Source organism: Chelonoidis abingdonii, chromosome 7, assembly GCF_003597395.2.
Source record: "Chelonoidis abingdonii isolate Lonesome George chromosome 7, CheloAbing_2.0, whole genome shotgun sequence".
NCBI classification, from domain to species: domain Eukaryota; kingdom Metazoa; phylum Chordata; order Testudines; family Testudinidae; genus Chelonoidis; species Chelonoidis abingdonii.
Window position 1 is genome coordinate 57,948,033 of NC_133775.1, and position 27,571 is coordinate 57,975,603.

Genomic DNA, 27,571 nt, shown 5'->3' on the forward strand with positions numbered 1-27,571 from the left:
TTAAATCACCTCTGGAGCCCTGCTGCTACCTCAGCCCTAGCCCTGCCACGCTGGGGTAGTGGTGGCAGGGCTCCAGAGGTGATTTAAAAGGCCTGAAGCTCCATGATGGCTGGAACCCTGGGCCCTTTAATTTGCCTGAACTCCCAGCCACCTCTGCAGCTGGGAGCTCCAAGGTGATTTAAAGGCCCGGGGGCTCACAGCCACAGCTGGAGCCCCAAGGCTTTTAAATCTTGAAAGGCCCCACCTCTTCTGGTTGAGGCCACACCCCACCCAGGATTCCAGCATATGGATTAGTCCTTTAAGTTACTTCCACCGCTGGGGACAACTCATGCACTGGAGGGTCCTGCACAGACAAAAGAGATGTAGGGATGTGCATAGATTTCTTTTGACAGTGGGGAGTCAGAAGTCTTTCCTCAGACCCCCTCCCTCCAAGCCAAGAAGGTGTTCAGTAGCACACAATGCATCATCAGATTTGCACTGGGGATGCAAAAAGAGGTGGTTACAGGGCCAGGAGGGGGCTAGTAGAAGGAGGCCAGGAACAGGAGGCCCAAGGAGAGTTGAGGTGGAGAAGAGACAAGAGTAAACAGGGCATGAAGGAAAAGCAGGCTGGTCCCTAGCCCACTCAGCTCCATGGCTGGCCCCACTGGAGTTCAGCAGACAAGAGTCACGGCCTGTGTTGCACTGTTCTACGTCACAGCAGTTCAGACCCACACACTCAGCACACTTTAGACATATGTGATCCAACACAGCAGAATGTTTATTAGCAAAAATAATTTATTCCACTAACACAAGCATAGACACTGCACGCAGAGACCCCGGCTCCTTCTGGCACAGCAGCCTGGCACTGGGAACAGAGCACAAACCAACCACCACTTTTAAAATGAAGAAAATGAAACCAACCCGTCTCATGACAATTAAATGTTTCTCCTCCACCTATCTTAGAGCAGACCTCAGCTTGGGGCGACACACTGAGCTAAAGCTCTGGGTTGGGACCAGCCAAGTACGGAAGCCGGTCTGCCCGTTACAGCACACTGGCTGAGACAGATAATGGTGCAGTACCCCTCCCCCCGCCCAGTGACACACAAAGACCCATGATGCCAGGCAACATGGAAGGGCATGTGTGATCCCATCATGTGATGTCAGAATTCCTTTGAGTGGTTATTTCCAGCCCACAAACACTAGCTCATCAAGGACCAGGCATGCAGCAAGCTACTTCAGATGCCAGGCCAGTTCAGATGGTTGAGGGGTGCCCGTTAGTTCTGAGTGGGCTAGCATAGCTTCTCACGGGCACAGCCCTGGGAGGCTCAGATACATTCCAAGCCCCCTCCAAAAAACAAAATCCAGTAGCCCAGCAAGTCGATCCCCTAGCTCCAGCCTGTAGATGGCAAAAGGAAGGTAACTGAGTGAAAATCAGGGAGCAATCCACAGATGATCTCAAAGTCAATGTTTTGTAGCTCAGGAGTCCAGATTTTTTTTAAAGGCACATTTCAGAAAAGAGCAAAGAACTCAGCTATCCCAGTCTGGGCTTAAGAAACATCCTGGCAGGCTTAGGTCAGATTCATCAGGACAGCACAAACCCACAGAAGGGAGAGACACAGGAGCCTCACCACTCCCAAAGGTAGGACCAGGTTACGCTGGACAAGGCAGAGAGGTTCTGGGCAGATGTTCTCACGCACCAAGTGGGGGATGGGAAGGGTAATCATAGATTGCTCTCCACCCCCAAATTCCAGGGCTGTCCCCGTTTCCAGGCACTGGTCCCTCCCATCCTCCTCCCCGGTTTTGGGATGCAAAAAGAAACAAAAAAAGGGGAGAGATGATAAAACACAGGTCAGGCTGGGTGTCACCCATCATTGCTGTAGGACCCCACCAGCGGCAGTGTGAGTAGATTGGCCACTAGCATTTTTACAGCTGTCTGACCAGGGTTAGATGCCAGAGGCAGAAGCACAAGCAGCCAATCTACATTAGCTCCCCATCCAGCGATGGAGCACAAAACCACACAACAGACAAGGCCTTAGAACTAACCCAGCAGGTCCCCCAGGGCAAGGTATGCAAAGGTGACTAGTGGTTTCAGATGCTAAACTTGACATGCCTTGAAAGGGGCTGGATTTCCGCCTGTGACAGTAAGGCCCTTTCGAGGCCTCTTAAGCAGGCTAAACAAAATCTCTGGTAACTTTTGAAAAGCTTGGTCCTAATTTGTAACTATTGCATGCACCCTTTGAAGAAAGCCTACAGGGGTTACTTGGATGGTACCAGGAGCTACATTTAGAACAATCAATAAGCAATTCTCCTTCACCCAGCGTGCGGTCAGCCTCTGGATCTCACCAGCCCAAAGGTCATTTGCACAGTGCTAGATAGTCCCTGCCTTGCAGACCTCACTCAAAATAATGCAAAAGAAAAAAAAAAAAAAAAAAAGGACAGGGGATGGGGACCCAAGAAGAGCTGGCGTATGAATGTGGGATAAGTTAAGTGACTCTTGCAATGCCAAGATTTGCATTACGATTCTCTTTCCTCAGCTCAATAGTGACTCCAGCACAATGGGTTTCATAGAAAGGTTGAACAAAGCGACAACAACTGCAGGCCGGTGAGATGCACTAACGCTAGGGGTCAGAGATAGACTGCACTGGGCTGACGGTGCTTATTATACAAGGACATGAGAGGGAATATTCCCAGTACTGAACAAGTGCCTGGGTGCATCTGGGAAACTTGTGTACAATTCTGGGTGCTCGAATTTCAAGACCAAAACACAGCACCCAAATGCATACCTGGGCACCCTAATGGAGGCGCCCATGCTTGCATGCTGAAGCAGGTGGGAACAAAGTGGAGTAATGGAGCAGCACAGGACTTCCTGGTAGGTTCTATGGCTTTTCATTGTACCAGGGGAGTTTGGCTATAAGGCTGGCCCCACCCATGGTGCCAAAAGGAAGAATTCCAGTTTCTTCCCAGTTTCACAAACTCTATAATATATGGTGGGGGGACTGACAAAGCCCCCCATCTCCTCCCACTTCTATTTTTAAAGCATGAGGATAGCAGCAAATCTGCCTGCAAGACTTTCAGACAGGTGGCCTGTTGGCCCGGGACATGCCCCCAGAAGGTGAAACACAGCACAGGCTGACACAGAAACCTGCCAGCACTAATGCCACCCCCCTGCATACACAGGAGAAGGCTGGGGATAGCCTGAATATGACAGGCCAAGGTGACACAGAATTAGATGCTCCAGCAGAACGGTCTGTGGCCAGACCAAGGGTCCGTGTCCTTTCCCACCCACCTCTGTGCCCATGTGCACTCTGGGCTGCAGGGAGGCTGGACGTAACAGCTGTTCTGGGCTAAGGGAGCAACTCCTCCCCTGCGAGCCCTGAACTTCAGAAGCCAGATGCCGACTGGTGAGTCTGACCCCTGACCCCCTCTCTCACAAATGCAGAGCCAGCATAGAAGGAACCCAAGAGCATGGAGCAGGTGGTATTTCAAGACAGGATTGAGATGCATTAGGATAAGGAGAGCAGTGGCTCATGACACAAATAGTACATGGGGGTGGGGAGGAGTGTTACAGGTCAGGATTACGGTGAACTGGCTTAGCTCTGGCTGCACGGCTTCCTCAGCACCTGTCTGCATTGTGTGTATCTCCAGACAGTGGCACCGCAGTCCCTTATTTGTGGGGGGTGTCACATACACCCTGAGCGCAGTGCAAGAGCAGTTTGGGTTGAGCAGGTCAGTGATTCTGGCCTACAAGAGTGAAGGAATCATCTGGCAAAGGGAAAGTTCTGCACCCTCTGGGGCAGCCTGGTGCTTTGAGCTGGATTCACCTTCACTGCGGTTCAGCAGGAAACAGACCAGAAAGGAGACCCCCCTCCCCCCACAATCCTTACCAGTGGCTGAGCTACTGTAAACAGGGACGCAGCTAGAACTCCCCACACCTCTCCCAGTTCACTCCGTCCTCCAGCCCCGCACCCTGACCCGACAGCAGCTCTGCTATAGGTCTCTGAGGAGTTCGGGTGGCTTGGTAAGACTCTTGGATCCCTGAAGAACACCCTGCCATATCTGTCTGATGGGTGGCCCCATGTCCATGTGGCCAGTGGTGGCAAGATCCAGAAGCCGTCCAGCTGCACCCATTGCCCTAGCAACCCTGACAGAGAAAGTCAGATGCTTTTCCAGTCACAGACCCCCGGAAGGAATTGTTAGCACTTGACCTATACCATCACCCCCACCACCCCATCACACCCCCCAGCCTCACGCCGTGGGGAAGCCGGGGTGGCCCTTGCGGTGCCTCGTGCGCATGCGGAAGAAGGTGTACATGCCCAGCAGACACATGGAGGAGAGGAAGTACAGGATGATGCACAGGCTGACGTCCAGGCGGGAGAAGCCCACTCCCAGCATGCGGAACCAATGGTTCCTCCTCAGGGCGTCCCCTTCGTCCTCCTCCAGGGCCCCGATGAGCTGCTTGGAGCCCAGCCCCCGCCGCCTCAGGCGCTCCCAGGCCGCAGCATAGTCAAAGGCCTCGTGGCTGTCGTCCGCCAACAGCAGCGGGATGGTGTCCCTCTTGCTCAGTCGCCGTCCCTTGTTGGCCGCCGCAGCCTTCAGGGCTTTGCTCTTGTAGTGCAGCTCGCTGAAGGAATCCAGGTCCACAATGTCCTCCTCCAGCTCCTGCATCTTGGGGTTCATCCGGACGATACTTGGCTTCCGTGGCCCCAAGAAGCCTCGTCTCTCCGAGCCACCTGCCTCCATTCCCACCCCTGCTCCCTCCGGTTTCCCTGGTCTCCTTTCTTCCCCCTCCTCTTCCTCTTCCCCTTCCCCATTCCCTCCTCTCTCTTCCCCCTCCTCTTCCCCTTCCCCATTCCCTCCTCTCTCTTCCCCTTCCCCATTCCCTCCTCTCTCTTCCCCCTCCTCTTCCCCTTCCCCATTCCCTCCTCTCTCTTCCCCTTCCCCATTCCCTTCCCCATTCCCTCCTCTCTCTTCCCCTTCCCCATTCCCTCCTCTCTCTTCCCCCTCCTCTTCCCCTTCCCCATTCCCTCCTCTCTCTTCCCTCTCCTCTTCCCCATTCCCTCCTCTCTCTTTCTCTTCTCCATTCTCTCCTCTCTCTTCCCCCTCTTCCTCTTCTTTCCCATTCACTCCCTTCTCTCCCTCCTCCCCTCTCCCATTCTCTCCTTCTTCCCCCTCCTCTTTCTCTTCCCCATTCACTCCCTTCTCTCCCTCCTCCCCTCTTCCATTCTCTCCTCTCTCTTCCTCCTCCTCTCCTCTCTCTTCCCCATCACCCATGGCCCACTCTCCAGCTCCCTCCTTTGCCTCCCGGCTGCGCCTGACCACCAGAGCCCTCTCGGGCTCCGTGTAGTCTAAGAAGATGTTGGCCGGGGAGAAGTGGGCCTTGAGGAAACGCAGCACAGCTGCTTTGTCCCACACATGGCGCCTGTTGACCACGCTGTGACACAGAGGGCACAGTTCCGGGGGAGGCCACTGCAGCTTGGGAAATTGGGGGTCCTCGGTCTCGGTACCTGGATAAATCAGATGGAACAAAAGGCTTCAGACACAGTCCCACAAGGGGCTCCAGTGGCAAGACGGTCCCAGCACAATTACCACAGCATTTAACATCTACCCCATAAGCCCTGAAGGAAAGGGAGTAGCCTCTGTGCCTTATGGATCTTACAGACACACCCCAAACCTGCCCAAAGCCCTCCAGCCTTAGCCGGCTCTCCCCTTGCTAGTGTGAGACTCCCAGCAGGGGGCACAGTTCTAGTGGGATTCGTACATCGCCCTGACTGGGAGGTCACGCACAACTTGCCTGCAGGAGCAGCTCCACTTGCTCACGTGCCCTTCAGCCACAGTGAGGGGCAGGGAGCGGGTGTGCAAGAACCCTTAGCCTACCCTAGTGCCAAGAACAGGCTCTTGTAGCCAAGAGCTGGAGCCCCTTGAGACTTGGGAGTCTCCTCCCTGCCCCCTCGCCCCCCCTCCAATTGACCGACCGGAGCAGGGACCGTCTCCCCACAATGAGACCAAGGCCGGTAGGTTCCCCCAGGCTTCAGTGGGCTCTGCTGTCTCCCTGCCAGAGGCCCTGGGTGTCAGCCTGGGGCACATCCTTGGGCCACGGGCGTTCCAGGTGAATGCTGTGAGCTGGGGTGGAGGGTGCTATGCCTAGGGTGACCAGACATCCTGATAAAATTGGGACCGTCCCAATATTTAGCTTTTGTCCCGCATCCCGACCGATTTTTGGTCGGGATGCAATTTGCCCCAATATTTCGCTCCGCCGGCAGCACTCCCCCCACCCTCGCTGCTCCACCGGCAGCACTTTTTTTTTTTTTTTTTTTTTACCTCCGCCGGCTGACCTCCCCCATGTGTCCCGATATTTTCTCCTTCTCATCTGGTCACCCTAGCTATGCCCCCCCGCCAGGGGAGGCTGCACTGACAAGCAGGAAGTCATTCTCTTCTTCCTTCCCCTGCCTGGCCACTCTTGCTCCCTCTTCCTTCTCAGCTGCCAGCTGCTTTTGTCCCAGCTCCCCCTGAACTGGGCTCCAGAGGCTCATGTGCGAAGGGGGAGGGGCAGCGTCTCCACGCGAATGGAGCATTTGGAGAATCATCTCGGGGGGAGGGTCCTCCCAGGACACGTGGCAGCTTTTAAAGCCCCCTGTGGGAAGCCGGATAAGATTTAACTGCCTCTCTGGGGCGGTCTCTGGCTCAGCACCACCAGCTGCCTGTTCCCTTCACCTCGAGGGTCTGCGATCTCTCCCCATGGCCTTCCGCCAGCCCCCTGCCAGGCTGCAGAATTAACCCATGGCTACCCGCCTCCTGCTTTCAAAGGAGAAATGAATAGACAAAGCTGGCCCGCAGCATGCAGGCAGAGCGCTCTCACACCTCCCTGTGCCCCAGGCTTCCCCCTTCAGCCCAGCTCACCTCGCAGTTATCAAGCTGTGAGGAGAGACGTTCCCTCACTGCGCAGCAGTGGCAGGGCAGGCACAGTGTCATCGGGGAGCTGATTCAGCCCAGCCTATGCTTTACAAGCCAAGGCACCAGCTGGCCCATGAGGTTCATCTCAAATTCCAACCTCGCTGCAGTCAGCTATCCCCAAGACCCTGTCCCCCTGTCCCTCCCCAGATATGGCCAGAGGGTCTGGACCCTCTGCACGGAGGGATAACTTCTCCTTCAGGCACCTTGCACCCCTCTTTCCTCGGCCAACACCAGGCTTACCAGCAGGCCCCTCCCTTCCCCCCTTTACCTGCCAGCCGAGCGTTGACCCGGTTATGTCTTGACCAAAGCCAGAGGGCTGCCTCATCCACACTTCTCACTTTGTCCATGGACTCTGCTGCCATGCCCTCAAAGTGCTGTGCGCACTCCCGGCAGCCAAAGAAGGACTGAACGTAGCCGCGCATAGCACCAAGGACCTCGAGTGGGCCTGGAGGGGGAGGCGAGACAGCTCAGTCGGCTGGGGAAACCCTGGCAGCTCAGAGAAGCACTGTGCCTGGCGGCCTCCCTGCTGTCCACGCTGCCCAGAGGAACCCAGGTTCTTTGCAGAGTGCTAGCAATCCAAGGTCGGGTGGGTCCACGGGACCAGCTAGCTCAGGATCACAGTGCCATGAAGCAGGTGGCCTCAGCTACACTGAGAGGGCTGTGTGAGGCCCAGCACCGGGCTTCCAGTGAAGTGTGAGACGCTTAGAGCATTCAGTCCCATGTGTACCGGCAGGCGCTGGCATGGCACCATGGTACACCATGGCACCATGAACCAGGCTGGGCAAGGGGATCCTGAGGAAAACCAGCAGGGATGCCAAAGGCCGGCTCTGCAGTTGGGCTTGTATGTCCTGTTTAAGACACACCCGCTGTGACCTAGCAGGCCCTGGAGCTAGCGTTCAGCTGTAAATAAAGAGCCACACTACAGAAGAGCTAGATACTATTATTGCTAGCTGTGATCTGGCCCTCCCTGAGCAGAGACAGCAGCACATTTGGCCCTGGGGCAGGACAGAGCGCCATGCACAGCTGATTGATGAGAAGGTGCTAAGATTCCACATGGGAGCGCAGCCCCCTTGGCTGGCTGGGAAGCTCAGCGCTCTGACCCAGACGTGGGAGAAGTGGCAGCCAACCACCTGACATGAGAGCTGCAGAGTGCTCACGCTGGAGGATCTGGCAACCCACAAGATACAGGCTTTAGATGCAGGTGCTAGGCATGCAAGGTGGGGTGAGAGGAGACTGGGGCATTACAATGGGCCACCTAGTGTGGGGCTTACCAACTCCCTGGCTACAGGGATGGCTGGAAGGGCTTTTCAAGCAGGGACTGCAACCCTTCTAAAACCCTAGGACTGACTTCAGCTTTCTGGTCTGAGCCTACCTACCCTCTCCCCATCCCATTTCCCAGAGGGCAGCAGCTCCCGAAATTCCTGAGCTACGGCCAAGGGGAGCTATCATTGTGGTTCCCACACCCCTCTCTCTATGGCCAAGAGCTAGATCATCCGGCACGTTCAGAGTGGGACATGCACGGGGTCGTGTGTTTACCTGTGCCCAGCCTGCGGTGTCTAGTCGCCTGCACTGTCAGGAGGTGGAAGAGGGTCCAGAGGGAGCAGGGGTAGCCTCGGAAATGAGGTTCGCTTCCTTGACAACCCACCCACGTCACGCTGTTCGACAGCACCGCCGGGGCTTGACCCTGATGGGGAGAGAGACAGGCAAAGAGTAACAACCTCAGGGCTAACGTGGTGGGCAGGGCAGGGAGAGCAGAAGGGGACTGAGAGAAAAGGACTAGGGGAGGCAGAAGTGTGCTCACACTGCAGGGCTAAAGGGAAATCATCTCTATGCGACCCACCTCTTTTCTGCCGGTCAAGACCAGCTCCAAGCCACTGTAGGGAATCCTTGATTCTCTCGCATTCCTCAGCCACCTGTCCACAGAGCGCAGGAAGTTCCGGACAAAGGGGCGGCCAGGAAAATACTACAGCAAGAACAGAGCAAGGAGGAAATACGTTTTACAACAAAAGCCTTGCTACCCATTATGGTCAACGTGAACCCGGGCATGGGAGAAATTCCTGCTTTGATTCCAGGGCACATTTGGAGACCTTTACTGAGCATGATGGCTAATAGGACACAAATCACCCTACAGTGATAAAGTCAGGTTCTTGGTGACTGCAATGCCAGCCTCTCCCAGCAGGAGTCACTGCTGGGAATGGTGCAGGAGCACTGGCTGTGGGGAGCTCACAGCTACACTAGTCTCAGGCTGTCCAGCTTGGTATGAATCCTCCCCCCAACGATCCAAGCAGCCAGCACTGGGAAGCCCTTTCATTTGTATTCAAGCTGCCACCATTGTGAATAAGTCAGCTCTGTGGGCCAACAGCCAAGATCCAAATCTCAATCGTAACTCCAAATAGCCTCCGAGGAACACGAAAAGCTACTTTGACAATAAGTCAACACAAATCCGATTAGTATCAGCACTTTAAAACCACAAGCGCTCCAGGGAGGGGGGGAGCGAGTGACTGGGGCTGCAGGGGCAACCCACTTCAGGGACAAACATAAAGCGAGGAGACAGTGTAGGTGGGTAAAAGCAGGAGGTGGGGACCCAGGAAAGTGCGGGGGGAATGAAAGCAAAAGGGTCTAGCCTCCATGGATACCCCGTTATGCCAGACAATAAACAAACACAGGGAACTGACATTTTTGCTGGGGAGACCCCCCCGCTATCTCCTTTCAAAGGCCCCAGGGGATACTGGAGATTTGGGGTGAGGTTTAGCAGGTGACCCATTCTAAAATAAATGCTTCTCTGCCCGCAGGCCTACATGTCTCTGGGAAACGCGAGATTTAAGGATCAGAGTCTGCACATGCAGAGAAGGCAAATTCCCGAAGATGGGAATCCTGGTGACATAGCTCCGTCTAGTGGCCTAAATCTGAAACACCTTGCACTGAGCACAAAACTGTTTCCTCTAGACTATGGTACACACCCAACCACCAGACTGAGGCAGCAGAAGGGGAAGAGGTTGCAAGAGAATCATTCCCCTCCCCATCTATACCTCCACACATACCCATTCCCCTTCCCCCTAATCCACACCCCATTCCATCCACACACATGCCCACCCCATTCCCCTCCCCATCCACACCCCATTCCAACCACACACACACATCCATTCCCCTCCCCACCCTTCCACCCCCCATGCCCCTCCCCATCTATACCTCCACACACACCCATTCCCCTCCCCCCACCCCATTCCATCCACACACACGCCCCATTCCCCTCCCCATCCATTCACCCACATTTTATTCACCTCCCCATTCATACCCACATCCCATTCCATCCATCCACATACACCCATTCCCCTCTCCATCCACACACCCACCCACCCCATTCCGTCCCCCTCTCCATCCACACCCCATTCCATCCACACACACCCATTCTCCTCCCCACCACTCCACCCCCATGCCCCTCCCCATCTATACCCCCCCACTCTCCTTTTCTGTTCCTCTCCCCAGTGACACACCATTCACTCCCCATCTATACCTCCCACACATACACCCATCCCCTTCCCATCCCCCCACACCCCCTCCATTCCCCTCCCCATCTACATCCACCCCATTCCCATTCTCCCCCGCCCAACATCTCTGAGCTTTGCAAGGAGGGAAGGAGCTCGGCTGGTGAACTGGATTCCTTGTGCTATTTCAGTCTTGGACTCTCTGTTCCCTGCATTTGAACAGCTTTGTCTCCTAATCTGGAGCTCACATTACTACAGCTGTCTGACACCAAACACGTTTCACAGTATAGACTGGTCCCCTGAAGGTTCCAGAGCCTGAGGGGCTGGTGTAGCAAACCCCCAACCCCAGCTGCCCTTCAACTGTCTGAGGGTCGAACACAGCCTGCACTCTCCTGAGGGATTGTATTTTGAAGGGAAAGGTGGCAGGGTGCGGTATTCATTTAATGAAATCTTCCATGCTCAAGAAAGTGAGAGAGATTGAGAGCAGGGCCAGCTTTAGGAAGTGCGAGGCCCAGTTCAAACAGTTTCGACGGGGCCCCGGCAGGGATGACAAAAAAAAACACAAAAAACACGTGGGGCTTGTACTCACCGGGCGGTGCTCCAAGTCTTTGGCAGCACTTCGGCGGCAGGTCCTTCACTCACTCCAGGTCTTCAGTGGCACTGAAGGACCCACCGCCGAAGTGCCGTGGAAGACCCGGAACGCTGCCAGGTGAGTAAAAATTAAAAAGGTGCCTCTAGCCAGAGAAGGGATTCTCACTGGGTGCGGGGCCTTCTTAGGTGCGGGGCCCGATTCAGGGGAATTGGTGGAATTGGCCTAAAGCCGGCCCTGATTGAGAGCATTAGCTAAAGCCAGGCCACCAGCAGGCTAGGTCTTAAGCAAGCTGGAGCACCCATGGGAAAAAAATGGGGGGTGCTAAGCACTCAGTGCAGCCCCGCTACTAGAACCTCCCCCAATGTCCCCTGCCTGCCAGGGGGCCCCTGCCAATCAATGCTTCCCCCTCCCTCCCAGTGCCTACCATGGATCAGCTGTTTTGTGGCATCAGGAGGCACTGGGGGGAGTAGTAAGGGTGCAGTGCGCTCAGGGGAGGAGCTCGGCAGGGCAGGGGCGGGAAGAGGCAGGGAAGAGGTGAGGCAAGGGTGGAAAGAAGCAAGGCAGGGATGGGGTCTTGGGGAAAGGGGTGGAGTGGGGGCAGGCCCGGGCAGAGCCGGGGGGAGCACCTCCAGCAGATTAGAAACTCGGCATCTTTAAATCAAGGGAAGGCAAACCATGGCCTGCAGGCCGGATCCGGCCCATCAGGGCTTTCAATCTGGCCCACGGGATTGCCAGCCCGATGGTGCAGCGGGGCTAAACAGGGCTGCACAGAGGATTCAGGGGGCCTGGGGCAAAGCAATTTTAGGGGCCCTTTTCATTAAAAAAAGTTGCAGTACTATAGAATACTATATTCTCGTGGGGGCCCCCACGGGGTCTGGGGCAAATTGCCCCACTTGCCCCCCCTCTGTGCAGCACTACGTCCATGTGGCCTGGGGGGAGAGGGAGAAGAGGGGGATGAGGACAGAGAGCTCAGTTCAATGCCATCTCCAGCAGGCACCGCCCCCCACAGCTCCCATTGGCCGGGAACGGGGACCTGCAGCAAATGGGAGCTTTCGGGGGTGGTACCCACAGGCAAGGGCAGCACCCGGTGGAGTAGCCTGCTCTACCCCACCCTCAGGAGCCACTGCCGGACATGCTCGCCACTTCCAGGAGCAGAGTGGGGCCAGGGCGGGCAGGGAGCCTGCCTTAGCCCCGCTGTGTGCCACTGCCACCCTGGAACCTCTTGAGGTAAGCGGTGCTGGGCTGGAGCCCACACCCCAAACGCCTCCTGCACCCCACACCCCCTTCAGCATCCCTGCCCTGACCCCCCTGCTGCACCCCTCTGCACCTCAACCCTTACCCTGAGCCCTGTCCTACACCCCAGCCCCCTGCCCCAGCCCTAGCCATACATTCATGGCCCTACATACAGTTTCCCCACCCAGATGTGGCCCTTGGGCCAAAAATTTACCCACCCCTGATTTAGACCATGATCAAGTCACCTCTCAGCCCTCTCATGGAGAAATTAAACAGACTGAGCTTCTTACATCTCTCACTATAAGGAACGTCTTCTAGACCCTGAATTATTCCGGCAACTATTTTCAGAACCCTTTCCAGTTTTTTAAATCAAACCCAGGTTTCCAAAGGAAACGGGGCTTGTGTGCAAGAGGTCCTTAGTGGTCCATTGCTATCAAAATCGCATTGCATCCTGCATGAGGAGAGTTCTTTCATACTGTGAAAGAGGATTTCCAAAGGCAAGTTCTGGAGGGTTGTATAGGAGACAATATATGGCTGGCAAGCCACATATCTGCCATAGCAAAACAGAGGTGCCCATAAGCTCAGCCAGTTGTTAACGCCTTGTTTTTCTCCTCTGCTCTCCAGCTCAAAGGTGTACATGGCTGATCTGGAGTCCGCGCTCCACTTCAAAGCCGCCCACTGCAGAGGGCATTGCTGTGTGCGCTTACCGGTGCAGCCAACGCAGATGCTCAAGGTAGGAGTGGGAGCAGGAGGAAAGAATTTGCATCAAGGTGGTGGGGGAGGGAGAGAGAACCAGCCATGGTGGTGCCTTCTTGCAGGAGGTTCAGGGGGAAGTGGCTATGGTGAATGGCTGAGCACGGGTGGACAGGATTTCAAAAGGCATGGCTCATGTCCAGGCTCGATGCGATTGGTCAGGTCACCAGTGAAGGTTTGGGAAGGGCACATATAATTTTCATGCCTAGCACAGGGGACGATGCAATTCCAATTTCCCATTTATCTAAACAAAGGCACAATCAGAGCTCAAGCAGAGTTAGGGACTAGGGCCAAGCAGCCAGAACCGAGGGGGTTTGTTAGAGGCCGGCTGAGGTAGAGCAGCGCTCGAGCCCTCCAGGGTCTCGTCACAAGGGCTGCTATGCAGGCCGGAATGTGGGGTGCGGAACAGTGTGGAGATGGGGTTCTCGGGAGACCTGTTCAAGCAGAACACGTATGGGGATATGCCCAGCTTCATTCGTTACAGGATTCAAATACCAGCCTGCCCCTCCTCTAATCCAACCGAAGGGGAGGCCCAGTGACTGCCACGGTGGCAAGTGAGGCCCCAGCAAAGGCCCTGTATCTGCTCTCAGCATGAGGGGGCTACAGACCGCCCAGGCCTTACCTGGCTGATGACTCCTTAGTGCTCACCTTAGCCAGCACCGCCACAAAGTCCTTCAGGGCCCTCACCCGCTCTCCCGTTAGGACAGAGAACCGGGCCACCTCTACCCGCAGGGCATAGTGCAGCGCAGACTCCAGATCAGCCATGTACACCTTTGAGCTGGAGAGCGGAGGAGAAAAACAGGGCGTTAACAACCGGCTGAGCCTGCCTGCAGAAAGGGGGTCCTTGACCCTTGCTCCAGTGAGGGACCTTAACTGTATCCCCCCAGGATCTGCCTGGGAGGAAAAGACCCCTCATTACAGCTGCGAGTCCTGGCCCCTTCTCCCACGAGGGGATGGCAGAACTCAGTCACGACCCAGAGTTTGGCTTCACCCTGAGAGAGGCTGAGGTTAGCTCAGCCTCCAGCTTCATTCAGCCCCTGCAGTGCCCTCACTAGCAGCATGGCACTCACCCCCGTGGGGCTAGAGGCGAAGGGGCCTGCGCTCTTTATTTTGAAGCATCATCAAGAGGAATAACACTGGTTGTGTTTTACAGTTGCTCCTCACCCCCCGACCCCAGCAAAACCAAAAGCAAAGGGCCTGCTAATCCACAGCTAAAGCAAAGGAGGAACGGTGGGCGGATAGAAACGGGGGAGGGGGAGAGATACACCCAGGATCCCAGCACGGTACAGACGCCAGCAGAATGCACCCCACCACAGAGCCTGCAGGCCTCCTCTGGGGGGAGAAAGGCAATGAGCTCTCCCTTCCTTCAGCAGGGCAGGGGAACACCTACAGTATCCCTGGACAGTGAGGTGGGCTAGGGGGAAGGGATGGGGCAAGGAGCAAGCAGCATGATCACATCTCTTCCTGCCACTGACCCAGCCTGCAGCCTCACCCTCCAAGCATAAGCCCCCTGCAGTCCCTTGGGAGCAAGCAGTCCAGACCTACCAGTGTCAAGGCCCTTATATTAAACTCAAACAGCAGCAACCTGGGGCACAGAGAGCCTGTCCCTCATTGTGGGGCTCCAGGGAGAGTCACCTCAGTATTTGGGCTTTGGTAGCAACATACTGCAGAGTGAAGCAGAGCCCTGGAACCATCTCAGCTACTTACACAGCCCCACTAAGACACATCATCACCGCCACCCTCCCCTGGCTTCCCTATGCCCCCAACTGTCCGAGGAACCCCTATGTGGGAGGTGGCCATCGTCTTCATCTGTCCCAATCTCAATGCTCCCCAGAGCCGAGGAATCCAGGACAAGAGACGCTTGTTCGGTATTCTGTCCCCAGTTCATATTGGCACCTAGGATGACCAGATGTCCCGATAAAATTGAGACCGTCCCGATATTTAGCTGTTTGTCATACGTCTCGAACGATCTTTGGTCGGGACACAATTTGTCCCGATATTTCGCTCCACCGGCAGCACTTGGCTTTTTTTTTTTCCCCTCCGCCAGTGGACCCCTGCCCCCCCATGTGTCCCAATATTTTCTTCCTCTCATCTGGTCACCCTACTGGCACCTTGGTAATGACTGAACTCAGAGCCATGTTCTTCACTGCTCTCCACTGACCTGAGGTGTGAGATCACGAGCTGCCAGCACTTTCTCTAGTCACCTTGCCCAGCGTCACCCGGCCTGCACTGCCTTGTCTCTAGTCCCACCCAGCAGGGTAAAACGGGTGAGGCTTGCAGCACGGCTTGGATGTCAACCAGCCTCGGCTCTGCTGAACGGGGCATGCATCCAAGAGCAAGTTCCCCAGCAGAAGGTCCCTCTATGGAGAAAGCCCTTGCCTCCACCTTCCGCCCTTTCAAACCACAGGGCCATCAGCTCCACTGATCACCCCTGTAACATAGGGGAAGGTGAGTGTGACACTCTAGGGTTTCATAGGCCAATACCTGAAGGTCCACTCATAAAAGGCAGTCAGCACAGGCCACGAGAGCACAGCTGCTTCACATGACCTTGGGACCCAGCATTGATAAGCAGCAGGCCCATCCCATGCTAACTTCAGTGTCCGAATGGTGCCACCCCACGCAGGGCACAGCACACGGATCTCACCGCCAAGGGACAACGGCGCAGAAAAGGGCAGGAAAGGCCCAGCCCCTCCAACCAGGTCCAGATGGCAAGAAGCTGTTGCTCTCTGAGCATCCAAGAGCAGTGACAGCAATGAATGACTCCCTTGCCCCAAACTGCAATATGGTACCCACGCTCCTCCAGCTCTGCCGCTTCGGCCAATTGCTTGCCCCGGCCTTGGCGTCGTAGCCATCATTTCACGCCTGTCAAGCCGACTGATCATTCCTCTGCTCCCTTTGTCTGCAAGCGTTCCTGCTGGCCAGGCCTTCTGAATCCCCCCACAGGAAGCATCAAGCTCCGAAACCAGTCATAATGCTAGAGGCCCAGCGCTTACCCAGCCGAGGGAGAGCTCTGTGGAGGAATGGCGGTGGAGAGGGGGTGTGTATGGACAAACAGGAGAGTGGGGCCGGGGGGTGCTCACCGGTCTGCAGGCCTCCGTGGGGTGGGGGTTGTCTTGATCAGCATGTCTGGTGCCCTGATCGGTGCGTAGGGGCCTCGCATGACCCCAGGCAGCCTCCGCAGGAAATGCGTGTAGAAGGATCGCGCCTCCATTTGCCTGTTGGGAAGGAAATGGAAACACGTGAGAGGAGCCTCTTCCACTTGCACAGGGGGTCACCTCTTCACCCCCATTAACCTCTCCATCACCACAAACACAGCTGCCTGCGACCCTGAGGTTTGTCACACTCAGGCAGGAGCCCAGATGTGTCCTTGGGGATGGGAGTGGGATTCCTGGCATAACAATGTGTGCTGTTCCCATCTGCTTCCACCCTCCCACATGCACCGTCAGGCCCCATACGCCCAGGGGGACTCCATGGGTGTCCTTGGACGGGAGAGTAGCTGCACTGTTAACTGTGTGGCCCCAGAGGGTCCCCAGCTGGTAATGGTCTTGCTTGAATCACTAGCTCCCTGCTCCAGCTGCCTAGAAAGGAGACAAGGCTCTGTCCCTGACAGGGGTGGAGAGACATGCACACAAGCCAGGCCTGGAAGGGGATGGGTTTGCCTCCTTGGTCCGCCTGATCCTGGAACTGCTACCTCTGGCGCTTCCCACTCCCTGTGCTCAGCCGATGTGCCCCTCCCTACTGCTCCCTTTGCCTCTTTCATCCATTCCCAGTTATGCCCCTCTGCTCGTCCCAGCCAAGCTCCCTGAGCTCCCTGCCGGGCCTCCTTCCGAACGTACAGCCGGAGTGGCCCTGCTGCCATCAGCCTGAGCCTGCTTTGCATGGCCCCACTCCTGCCTTCGGACTGCCCTCTCTGCAGGACAGGGTCTCTGCTCTCCGCTCCTCCCACCAGCTCTACAGACACATTCTCAGCAGCCACTGGTGTGTACCCTGAAGCACCTGACAAGGCAGAGCCAGCACCTCTTCTGACTGCCAAGACTGGAGACCCACTGGCCACACTACAGGGAGTGTCCCTAATGGCGCTCTGGCCAGGGGGAAGGGAGAGCACTAGAAACCAAACCATCTATATAAAGAGAACTCATGTTCTGACTGGGCACCGCATGTGTTCCAGGCCAGCTGGCATGAGGAAGGGCACAGCTCTCATGGGGATCGGCAGCCCCAGTTCACCCAGCCACTCTCTCAGCTTCGCTCTATCCCTTGGAGCCGCCTTTCACCCTAGCTTCTGGTGTGGGGTTTGCCTCCTCTGGCAGCTCAGGGAATATGCCAAGGGCTTGCAGGCAGAACCAGGAGAGCTGGTTAGGAAGCACTTTAAGGGTGGAGAAGAACATTTGGGGTTAGACTGGGCTATCGGTGCTGCAGGGAGGAAGGCTGGGGCAACGAGAGGGAGAGAGGGGTACAGAAGCACAAGATATGCCACCACCTGGATCCAACCACACCTGCTGCCTCAAGGACCTGCCTCTTCCTCCCCGTTCTGTGGGGCAATTCCCAGTTCTGCCCGTGTGGGTTTTACCCTCTTGGAATCAGTAACGCCCTCTAACCCAAGAGCTGGGGATACGGATGCACTGGGATCTGCACAGGATAAACCCAGCCCTGGCACCCAGGGTGCTGTAGGAGGTTTTGCTGTCTCTCAGGACAGCTTGGCAAGACAGAGGGAGCAGAGGGTGGAATATAGGACTCCCTACTTAACCCACGCAGAACAGCAAAGCTGTCAGGCTCTGTGAGAGGCAGCGGCAGGAAAGCCCAGGAGAGCCAGCAGTGAGGAGCCCCCGCTTTCCGCTCTGCTTTCACAGCCCGATGTTTGCCCACTAGCAGATGGTGGAGAGACGGCGTCGTCACAAGCAATTTTCCCCTCCACCAGCTCCACGGCAAGGAAACAATGACTTTGCTCTTGGGTGAAGCTGGCATCATCAGAGAGCACCTCTCCTCCCCTAAACCTGGCTCACCCCGTCCCCCGCACGCCAAGCAGCACAGATGAGATTTGCAAATGCCACGATTCCCGTTAGGAAAAACTCCCTGCTCGGCTATGACCCAAGCAAGTGACCCCTCCCCACGACCCTTCCTAGGGAAGCCGCAAGTGTGTTTACCCCCTTGCCCTGCCACACTCTTCCCTGCACTGCCAGCCTGACATCAATCATCCATTGAGGGTGCGAAGGCACCATCTGGCTGCTATTTCACGTGCCGTTCAGCAGCAGGAACCCACGAGAGGGGCTGAGTCCCGGCGCCATTGTTCTCTGCCAGCATTTCAGAACCAGCCATTGTCTGGTTCCTAATGAACTATTCCGCAATTAGAAAATCAAGGCGGAGGAGTGGGGAGGCTGGCTGAGTTGAGGAGGTGGTCAGGGACAACTTGACTCCCTGCCAGCTTTGCAAAGTCCACTGATGAATTTCCCAGACAGCAAAACACCTGCAAGCTGGGCTGAGTTTAGAGGGGCTTTCAGCAGTTTGTAGCTGTAGCTGGTGGGGCAGTCCAGGGAGGAAAACCGCACACAGCATCACAAAGCCACACCAGGTGTCTCAACACGGGGCAGCCCAGAACGGGCAGGGAAGGCTGGAGCTGGCTTTATCTCTGTGGGATCTGCCCACCAGCACCAGGATTCACACTCCATCCCTTAGCGAAGGGTCCCATGGTGTTTAACAGAGAACACTATTCCCTCTGTAGACCATTTCGAGCCAGAGCTCTCCAGCTGGGATAGGAGAGGAGCTGCCATAAAACCCTACGGGTTTTATCCCTATCAAACGCCACAGGATCTCTCTCTAAGGGCCGTGGGCAGGGGAATCTGTGCACAAGCACCGAGGTTCACATTCCCAGCTTCAGTGCAGCACGTTCCCTCCATCATCAGTCCCACACTGTCAGGATTCATCCTCCCACTTTTTAGGGGCAGTGGCATCCACCTGCCAGCATCACACCCAGCTGCCACGCGAAGGCCTGGCATGTCACAGGCCACCCCGTCTGGGTCCCGGCAGAGAAGGACTCACACAGGGATGCGGCTGAAGGTTCCGTTTTTGATGAGTAGGAAACTGGAAGGGAAGGAAGTCACGCCATACTTCTTCACTAGCTCCTCCTCGCTGCTCAGCACTCTCCGGACAGCGATGTTCTCAAACTGCAGCATGTCCAGCGTCACCTGCAAGGCAGCACGCTCCATGGGTTAGACTAGCTATGGAACAGAATGTCCCAGGGCCAAGCTCACGTACAGCAGCTCTCTCCTCTGGCGGGTGGTGTGGGATGCTGCTGGCTGCTCCAGCCCCCACTTCTCCCAGCAGGAGTCGGGACACAGCAATATCTAGCACTGAGGGAACACTTTATGCCTCCAAAGCATTGTACAAACACGGCCTGACACTCACAAAAGCCCCGAGAGGTGGAGAAGTAGGATCTCCATTTTACAGACATTTTATGGTACAGGTCAATGGCAGAGCCAGCGCTAAGTTACAAAAGGTGAACTTTCCCTGAATAAATGATGCCAGGAATTCCTGGCTCCCAGCCCTGTGCTCGACCCGCCGGACAATGTTGTGCTGGCTACAGGAAAGCTCACCACTACTTGATCCTTAGCCTTACCTAACTGCAGTGCATGGCACGTGATGGCTATGGAAACTGGAAAGGATATAAAGAGTCAAGGAACAGTTAACATCTTTGTATACTAACTCCTGAGGGGCCCAGGGGGAGAATCAGAACTCGTCTCTCCACTCATCTACTCAGACCATACGCTTTTTGGGGAAAGGGTCATTTTTTCACTACATGTAAATGCAGTGCATAATGGGGCCCAGTGACATTATGTGAGTATTGTTGATACTACTGTTACACAATTGCGACAAATCTTGTACAAGATGTGTCATGTGAGGTGTCAAAAGAAAAGGAATATGATTATCCTGTTTGTATGCATGTATCATTTTGGTGTCTGAAGTTATGAATATTGACTATGTACCAGCATTTCAAATGTGTTTGCTCCTGTGGTAACGCTCACAAGGTTGGTAGTTTGCATCCAGTCTGGTCAGCATATTGCGAATGGGCTATTCAAGTTGATGGTCCATTGAAGGACACTTAGCTCACACAAGAGGCCATAGAAGCAGCTGAGGATGCATCAGCCAGAATATGGGTAATGGCTGCTCTGACTCATTGAAGCATGCATGTTTCTCAGCAGTTTGTCCTGAAGTTGGCATCCTCAGCTGTGACCCAGGGAGGCACGGTGACAGGCCCCAACCCAACCTGGTGCTACAGCAACACAAATACTGAACAAAACAATAATGCCCACCTCTCTGCCCAGAAAGGAGTCGTTCGTCTCGAAGATCAGCGCCAGGTATGTGACATTATTTGTTTGAAAGAACCCACGGATCTCCTCCACGCTGCAGGAGAAAACAATGAAGTGTTCTCAGTGACACGGAGCGAGTGGGTGAACGCGCCAGCCCCAGCAGCGCAGAACGTGCTCCCTACCAGCACAGCACACAGCAGCTTGGCAAAGGGTTGGGTGTTTGCCCCTCTTGCACAGAGCTGAACCCAGCTGGATTTGTCGCCCAGGTAGGTGGCCGAGATCAGCTCTGCTTATACACTGTTCAATTCACATGGAGCTTATCGGCCTGGTTTTCTGCTTCAGTTCACTGGCTGTATGGTAATCTGCCAGGGTCAGCCAAGGAACGGGAGATGGGAGACTGTTTATGGAAGGACTTGAGGTTGGAACCCTGTCTACTGTGAAAGCCAGCAGTGGGATTAGAGTCAGAGCAGTTTCATCAAGACACAGATAGGGTCACATTAGAGACAGCCTGAACCCTATCTCTGAGCCCAAACGCTTCTGCACTTGGGGAGTGGGAATGAACCCCTCCAATTTCCCCCGTGGGGCATCAGACAGTTGGGAGCCTGAACATGAGGTTGGAATGCTGGAGTTTGGCTGGGGTTCATTTCCCCATCCACACCTGTGGCATTTGATTAACTCTGCCTGTGGCTTTGCATTTTTAACTCGGGGGTTGGGGGGAGAGAGGATAAGTGTCTACAGGGCATTGAGAGGTGCAATAAATCCACCTTTGCCAAGGAGCAGCGCTGTGCACGGCACAGCGTCCGAAGCCGGGAGAGAGCAGGAGTACAGAGACGTGCCTTTGGAAGGAGGGGGCATTGCTGGGGGCCCAGGCTGGAACGCTCAGACAGTGGGGAGGAGAGGGTAGTTAGACACCTGCAGCATGCTGTCCAACACCTGGATAGGGGCTGTCCTCCCGCTCCTCCACTGAAATGTGGGCAGGCATGGCTAGTGGGCAGTGCAGCTCAAACCCCTTTTTTTTGTCAGGGCGCAGCCAGGCCCAGCCTAGGTGACTCATACCCAGGAAGAGCCAGATCAGCTTCACAGGCACAGAAGAAAGCACAAGGGTGTGGTTACCCCCGAAGGGGAGAGGGGCTCACACACTCGCCCCGGCAATCACCAGAGGCAGATCTGAGGAGTTTCCTTTCCATTGCTGAACTGCAGGCAGCCTGGCTGGCTTCACAGATCCATTTCTGCCTCCTGGCTTAACACCTTTCCCCACTGCCCCCAGCATTAACAGGTTATAGCCACAGGGGCTTTCCAGGCTCAAGTAGTGGTGAGCTTTCCTGTAACCAGCACAGCCTGGTCCGGTGGGTCGAGCACAGGGCTGGGAGCCAGGAATCCCTCTGTACAGCAGAGTCCTGGCTGCTATCTAGGTCTGGCAGGTCAGGTTAGATGCTCCCAGATCGTACACTGAACGGGCAAGATTCAACCAAAGGCTTTCAGCCAGGGAGGAGCCAGAGGGCAGCAGTGACTTCAGCTTGCAAGGCAACTTTAGGATCTAAGGACATGGACAGTAGTGGGCATGGCACCTCTGTGCCACCAGCCATTCCCCCCGGCCACGACGCGGACCATCAATTACCCCGCACACGTGCATCCCAGGGGAAACAACACAGACTCCTGCTCCAAACACTCAAGCCACTGCCACTCCAGGGGCATCTGTTTGCTATGGGCAGCACTAGGGCTCATCTGCCCTTTCCAGGCCGTCAGCAAGTCTCATTCGATACACAGAGGGCACTGACACTTCCCCCATACAAGTAATACAGGACATACCCTCCCCCCAGTGACTAATACGAGCAGCCACCACTCTCCAGCCTGGGGTTGTAGTTACAGGCAGGTTTGTTAGAGACAAAACATGGGAAAAAACCTTGTAGGTAATGGAACCCGCCTCACACTGACAGTTCTGGGCGCATCACATACATAAGATACACGTAGCAGGTCTGGAACGTTACCAAGGAGGCAACTCAAAATGTCTGTGCCTATTAATTCTTGGCTAAAGAGTTGCCTTCCTCGTTTGGTCCATGTGCTGCTATCACAGTCACTCCAGGAAGTCACTCCGGCACCAGGCCGTCAGTTCCGCTCACACCTCTGCAGTGCGTGTCACTGTCCTGGGAGTAACCAGGAGCCTCCTCGGGACCGCCTAGGGCAAGGTCTCCAGCCCAACCTGAAGGAATTCAGTTCCACACGATAACAGGGATTGAACCAAGGGCAGGCCCTTGAACACAGTCATCATCCACATGCGGCACAGGTCTCAAGGACTGCTACTGGTGGCCCGGATAAGCACAAGTCTATTCCTTGTTGTTTCTCTCACCCCATGCCCCCCTCCCCACACACACAGTTACATTCTGCTATTATGTCCCCTTCCAATAACCTGGCTGGTTCCAGTGGTGGACAGGCAGGTGGCCACGTCTCCTTGTGCATCTCCAGGTTGGTGATTATGCTCTGCCTCAGCTTCTGAATGCTGTCCCCAGGATCTGTTGGGGGAACAAAACAGAGCTCACCACCAAAGTACCATGCACAAAAAGCCAAGGACTGTATCCAAGGTAACAATGACCCATCCCAACCCCTGATCCCAACTATGCTGGATCCTAGAAGCCACAGCAGTGTCACATGGGGACTGAGTGCTACTGGACCATAGTGTACTATATATCCCCAACCCACCCTGGCAGACCCTCCAGTGGCTGGTTAGTGGTGCATGGCAGAAACACATTTGTTTTACAAAGCTTGAGATGCTTTATTCATTTATCCCCTGCCGGGTGATTCCCTCTCGTGAGTCATCCCCCACCAAAACCTCCTGCCCTCCCACCCTCACCTGGGGAAACGACTCGCTGACCAGCCCCTACTCTAGAACGCAGCAGGCGTGCAGGCAGCAATGGAAAGGAAACCACCACAGCAGGACGAATTCCAACAGGGGAGTCCAGTAAGGATTAAAGAGCCAGGAGGCTGTGAATACTCACGGAATATCTTTATCCCATCCTCAGGGCTCTTGGAGAAGGCCTTGAAAAACTAAAAAGAAACAAGAGAAGAGTGTCTGCAGGACCATCTGGAGAACATTTAACAACATTCACTGCAACCCACAAAGCACTTGTCAGGCAGCATGGACCGATGGCTAAGGCATCAGACTGGGATTCAAGAGATCTATGTTCTATTCCCAGCTCTACCACCAACTTGATGGGTGATTTTGGGCCAATCGCTGCCTCTCTCTGCCTCAGTTTCCCCATCTGTAAAATATTTACCTGCTTTGTAAAGCGCTTTGAGAAGTAGGGCTGAAGAATGCTATACAGAAGGTAAAGTTTATTACTTTCCCAAGTGAGTTTAATCATACCTAATAATACCACCCAGCTCTTACATAGCTTTTTCAGCAGTAGATCTCAAAGCATTTTACAAAGGAGATCAATATCATTATCCCCATTTAAAAGATGGAGAAACTTAGGCACAAAGCAGTGAAGTCACTTGCCCATGGTCACCTAGAAGGCCAGTGGCAGAACCAGGAATAGAACCTAGGCCTCCTGGGGCCCCAGTCTAATGCTCCATCTACTAGGCTTTGCCAATTTATAAAAGGTCTCTAGGCACCTGCAGAATAATCATTAAAACAGGCACAAAGTGCAATAAATAAATCAGCCCAATACAGACTCAATGAAACTCCCCAGACACAAGTCTGCTCAGCAGCCTACCCCACCTCCTGGCAAATGCCTCGGGGAGCAAACAGATCTTTCATCTAACCCTGAAGGGCAAACCCACATACTGGGTCTGTCAGACTAAGCAAGGGGGTGGGAAGGAGGAGAGGGCATTGGAGAGTCAAGGTCTCTTTGCCAACCACAATCCAAACACACATCTTGCAACCTTCCCACCATCAGCCCTCAGAATTCCTATTTGGGGGCTGTCAACAAGTCTGTCAGTGGCTCTGGCCTGCAGAGACAGCACACAGGTGCAAAACTCTTCTCGATCTCCCCTCCCCAGATGCCAAAACTTCAAACTTGCCCAGCTTGACCAATTCTGCAGTACAATGAAAGTTAAAAACACGTCAGATGAATGACATTTAATACCAAGGTCAATGGTGGGCAGGGTCCTGTGCCAAAGTGCATGTTCATCTTCATATTTCAATTATGGAAAGTCCACCTTTTTTAATTCCGCTGAAGCAGACAGAATTCCCAGCCAGCTGCCCCAGGGCACTGTGAAATGCAGAGATTGTGCTGCAGAATTTACGTCACCTGGCTACACGGTACATAGGATCTTGGTTATAGATCAAACCCAGCCCCATGAATGGCACCCGTAATGGAATGGCTTGGATGTCCATGCTGTTTGGAGCGTGGGCGTCACATCTCTCAAAGGCCAGGCCTGCTCTGGAAGTGGGAGGCCACCCTCTGTCCTAGGCGAAGTCCTACAGTGCAGCAATGCAGTCTGGAGAGGATAAGAGCTTGGTCGCTGCGCTCAGTGCAAGCTCCTCACCAAAGAAGGAAACTAAGAGCGCTCTCAGCTGCCACCACCAAGAAGGAACAATGGGACCTTTCGATCGCGATCCTCGTAGAGTAAAAGCAGGCAGACTACCCCAATCGATGGAGCAGATGCCCAGCTAGTCTGGATGTTTTCCCTAGACTACCGGCTTCTCCAGGCTGACCCTGCCAACTAGCCCTTGTCAGAGCCCCACTCTCAGCTAGACAGTGGGGAAGCAGAAATCACAGCCTGTCTGGATCCAATGAGTTAAAATGGGCTGAGCTGAGTGTCCTCAGCTCACTGTTGGCACTGCACACCAGCTCTGCCTCCCCCAGTGCCTAGTGTGCACACTGGCCCGGGGGCGAGGGATAAAGGATGAGAAAGAATAGCTTATTGCAGGGGCCGGGGGCACAAGTGTGCGTGTACCATACGGGTTGCAGAAGGGGATGCTTCCATGGAGGTAGATGCCCAGCCCAGCCTAGGGCTCCTGCCCTTTCCAGGAAGCTCTGAGAGGGTTCTGTGAGGATACCAGAGCCTGGTACGCGGCAGTTGACCGTGATAGAGACGAGGGAGCTGCCAATGCTCCAGCTGCAGTTATGGCATTGGGGAGCATGGGCAGCAGAACCCACAGCAAAGCCATGCTGCAGATGAGGGAGAGGCCGCCATCCTGAGCATGCCAAGGCACTGCAGGGACATCCCCCCATTGGCTGTGTTCAGCCAGAAGGAGAATCACTAGGCTCAATAGCGTAAGGGCTGCAGCCCATTGGACCTAGCAGGTCCTGGAAGGGGAGAGAGAGTCCTGCTGTTGGAGGAGCCAGCCGGGCTGACTGACCAGTTGCCTGTCAGTTCTGGGAACAGGGGGTGTGTGAAGTCCTGCCCTGGGAAAAGGGACGCAGCAAGTTGGCCAAGAACGCAGCGATGCCTCCAGCCCAGAGGAGGGCTGTGACGATGCTAAGGCTGCAGCTCTGCATGGAGGAGAGGGGCTGGCCACCCAAGCTGCTTATCTGATGCAGCAGCACCCCTGGAGAGCTCAGTCCCCCGCGCACAGCGGCAGGCCAGGGGTTACAGCGAAGGGCCAGCAGGGCAGGTGGGAGGGTTGGCACACGGGGGCTGCGTGGGAGATGAATGCCCTAGGGTGACTAGACAGCAAGTGTGAAAAATCAGGATGGGATGGGGGTAATATAAGCCTATATAAGAAGAAAAGACCAAAAAATCAGGACTGTCCCTATAAAATCGGGACATCTGGTCACCCTAGAATGCCCACTCTCTCCTTTGGCCAGGGCCCAGGAACACAGCCAACCTCATACAGCCACAGTGCCCCCCCCCCCCCCCCCCAGCCCTTGAGATCATTCATCCTGCCTCTTTGACAGTCCCTTTAAAGGCTCACCAGCAGAGGGGGGCCTGCTCTATGTATCCAGGGCTCAGGATACACGCCGCCCCACAGTACCTGCTGCAAAGAGTCATGTGCCCTCTGTGTTTGATGCCAGCTGTGCAAACTCCCCCCTCCCTCCATGCAGACAGGGCAGCAGGATCAGTGAAATCTCATGGCAAATATTTGCTAACCAGGCTGGGCTGGGAGCAAAAGCTGTTTGCAGAAGGTGCTGGGAGGAGAGAGGGGAGAGGACAACACAACACCAACACCAACCCCAACGCCAACCAACGGCCTTGTAGCACTGCCACATCAGCAGGTCACTATGGGCTTTGGAAGCCTTGTTAAAGACAGGCTCCAGCGCTGTATTTTAGGCCAGGCAAGGGGCTTAGCACATCACGCCCATTCCTGTGGCATCTGAGGTAAGGGTCATCGCTCCAGCACTTGGTTCTACCTGTCAACAGCCAAATAATGTACCCAGCAGATTGAGGGGTCTCACAGGACCCCTGGAGTGGGTCCACATCCACTCATTTCCCCCTAGGTTTGGAGCTCTTCTTAGTCTGATCCCAGGACTGTAATTACTCCAGGAGTCCGGCAAGTTTCTTTTTCCAGCCAGCCACAGAAAGGAACTTTGGGTGAATTTTTACAATCACCCTCTTGTTGGCCACCAGCCCAGCCATAGGGCTCCCCCAGTCAAAGCTAGAGCTGACCCGCCCAAGTGTGCGAGACACTGGGGTTACTGCCCATTATTACCTGAGATGGCTCTTGTGCATCTGCTGTTTACAACATGCCCTGCCCTAGAGGGAACAAAAACCAAACCAAAGGGACTTGACTCGTCATTGCAGACCCAAAGATGCCAACTTGCAAATGTCAGAATTTTTTTTTCCAGCCACCTCTTTCTTTACTGAAATGGAAATCTTGGGTGGCTACCTCTAGATGGCTTACTGCTTCCAAGACTTGATTGTTCACTCTGAACTTCTTTGAAATGCTTCATTTGAATAATAAACAAGCTCAGCAAACAGACTCATTATCTTGTTAGACTTTGTCCCTTTTGAGAGGTGTTTCTGTCCAAGGCTTTTAATTGTTGCTTAACTACTCTGAATTCTTTAGCAGTAGTAAAGTGTACAGCTGGTACACCTGATTCCTTCAAACTCAGAATTCAATGATTGAATGATTTATTAAAATAAAGTTATTTTTGTAATAATATCTGTGGGTTAAAGATCAAAGATCTCCGCCAGCGAGGGGCATATATTAGTGCTCCCACAGCCACTACCACAGGTGCAGCTATACCAGGGGGCAATTTTCAGAAAAATATAGCCCATATTTCTTGAACTAAAGTAGGTGACGTGCAAATTCCCAAGTTGCTGGTCCTTGACTGGAGCTGCTGATGGCTCCAATCCATTGATCCGAACAGAAGCTGGAACAGACCTTCACTTTG

The 27,571-nt window shown here is 54.8% G+C and overlaps 1 protein-coding gene across 1 annotated transcript in view; it reads right to left on the minus strand.

Annotated features, from left to right (window-relative positions):
- Positions 1 to 739: 739 nt before the first annotated feature.
- QSOX1 (quiescin sulfhydryl oxidase 1) overlaps positions 740 to 27,571 on the minus strand; it is a 42,305-nt gene continuing 15,473 nt past the window's right edge. The window contains exons 3-13 of the mRNA XM_075067897.1: positions 23,288 to 23,336; positions 22,702 to 22,804; positions 20,298 to 20,388; positions 19,027 to 19,172; positions 16,074 to 16,208; positions 13,642 to 13,771; positions 8,771 to 8,893; positions 8,467 to 8,614; positions 7,199 to 7,375; positions 5,104 to 5,483; positions 740 to 4,944 (exon numbers count right to left, since the gene is read on the minus strand). Of these exons, the coding sequence (XP_074923998.1) occupies positions 4,225 to 4,944; positions 5,104 to 5,483; positions 7,199 to 7,375; positions 8,467 to 8,614; positions 8,771 to 8,893; positions 13,642 to 13,771; positions 16,074 to 16,208; positions 19,027 to 19,172; positions 20,298 to 20,388; positions 22,702 to 22,804; positions 23,288 to 23,336 (2,202 nt within the window). The 3' untranslated portion in view covers positions 740 to 4,224. The remainder of the gene's footprint in view (positions 4,945 to 5,103; positions 5,484 to 7,198; positions 7,376 to 8,466; positions 8,615 to 8,770; positions 8,894 to 13,641; positions 13,772 to 16,073; positions 16,209 to 19,026; positions 19,173 to 20,297; positions 20,389 to 22,701; positions 22,805 to 23,287; positions 23,337 to 27,571) is intronic.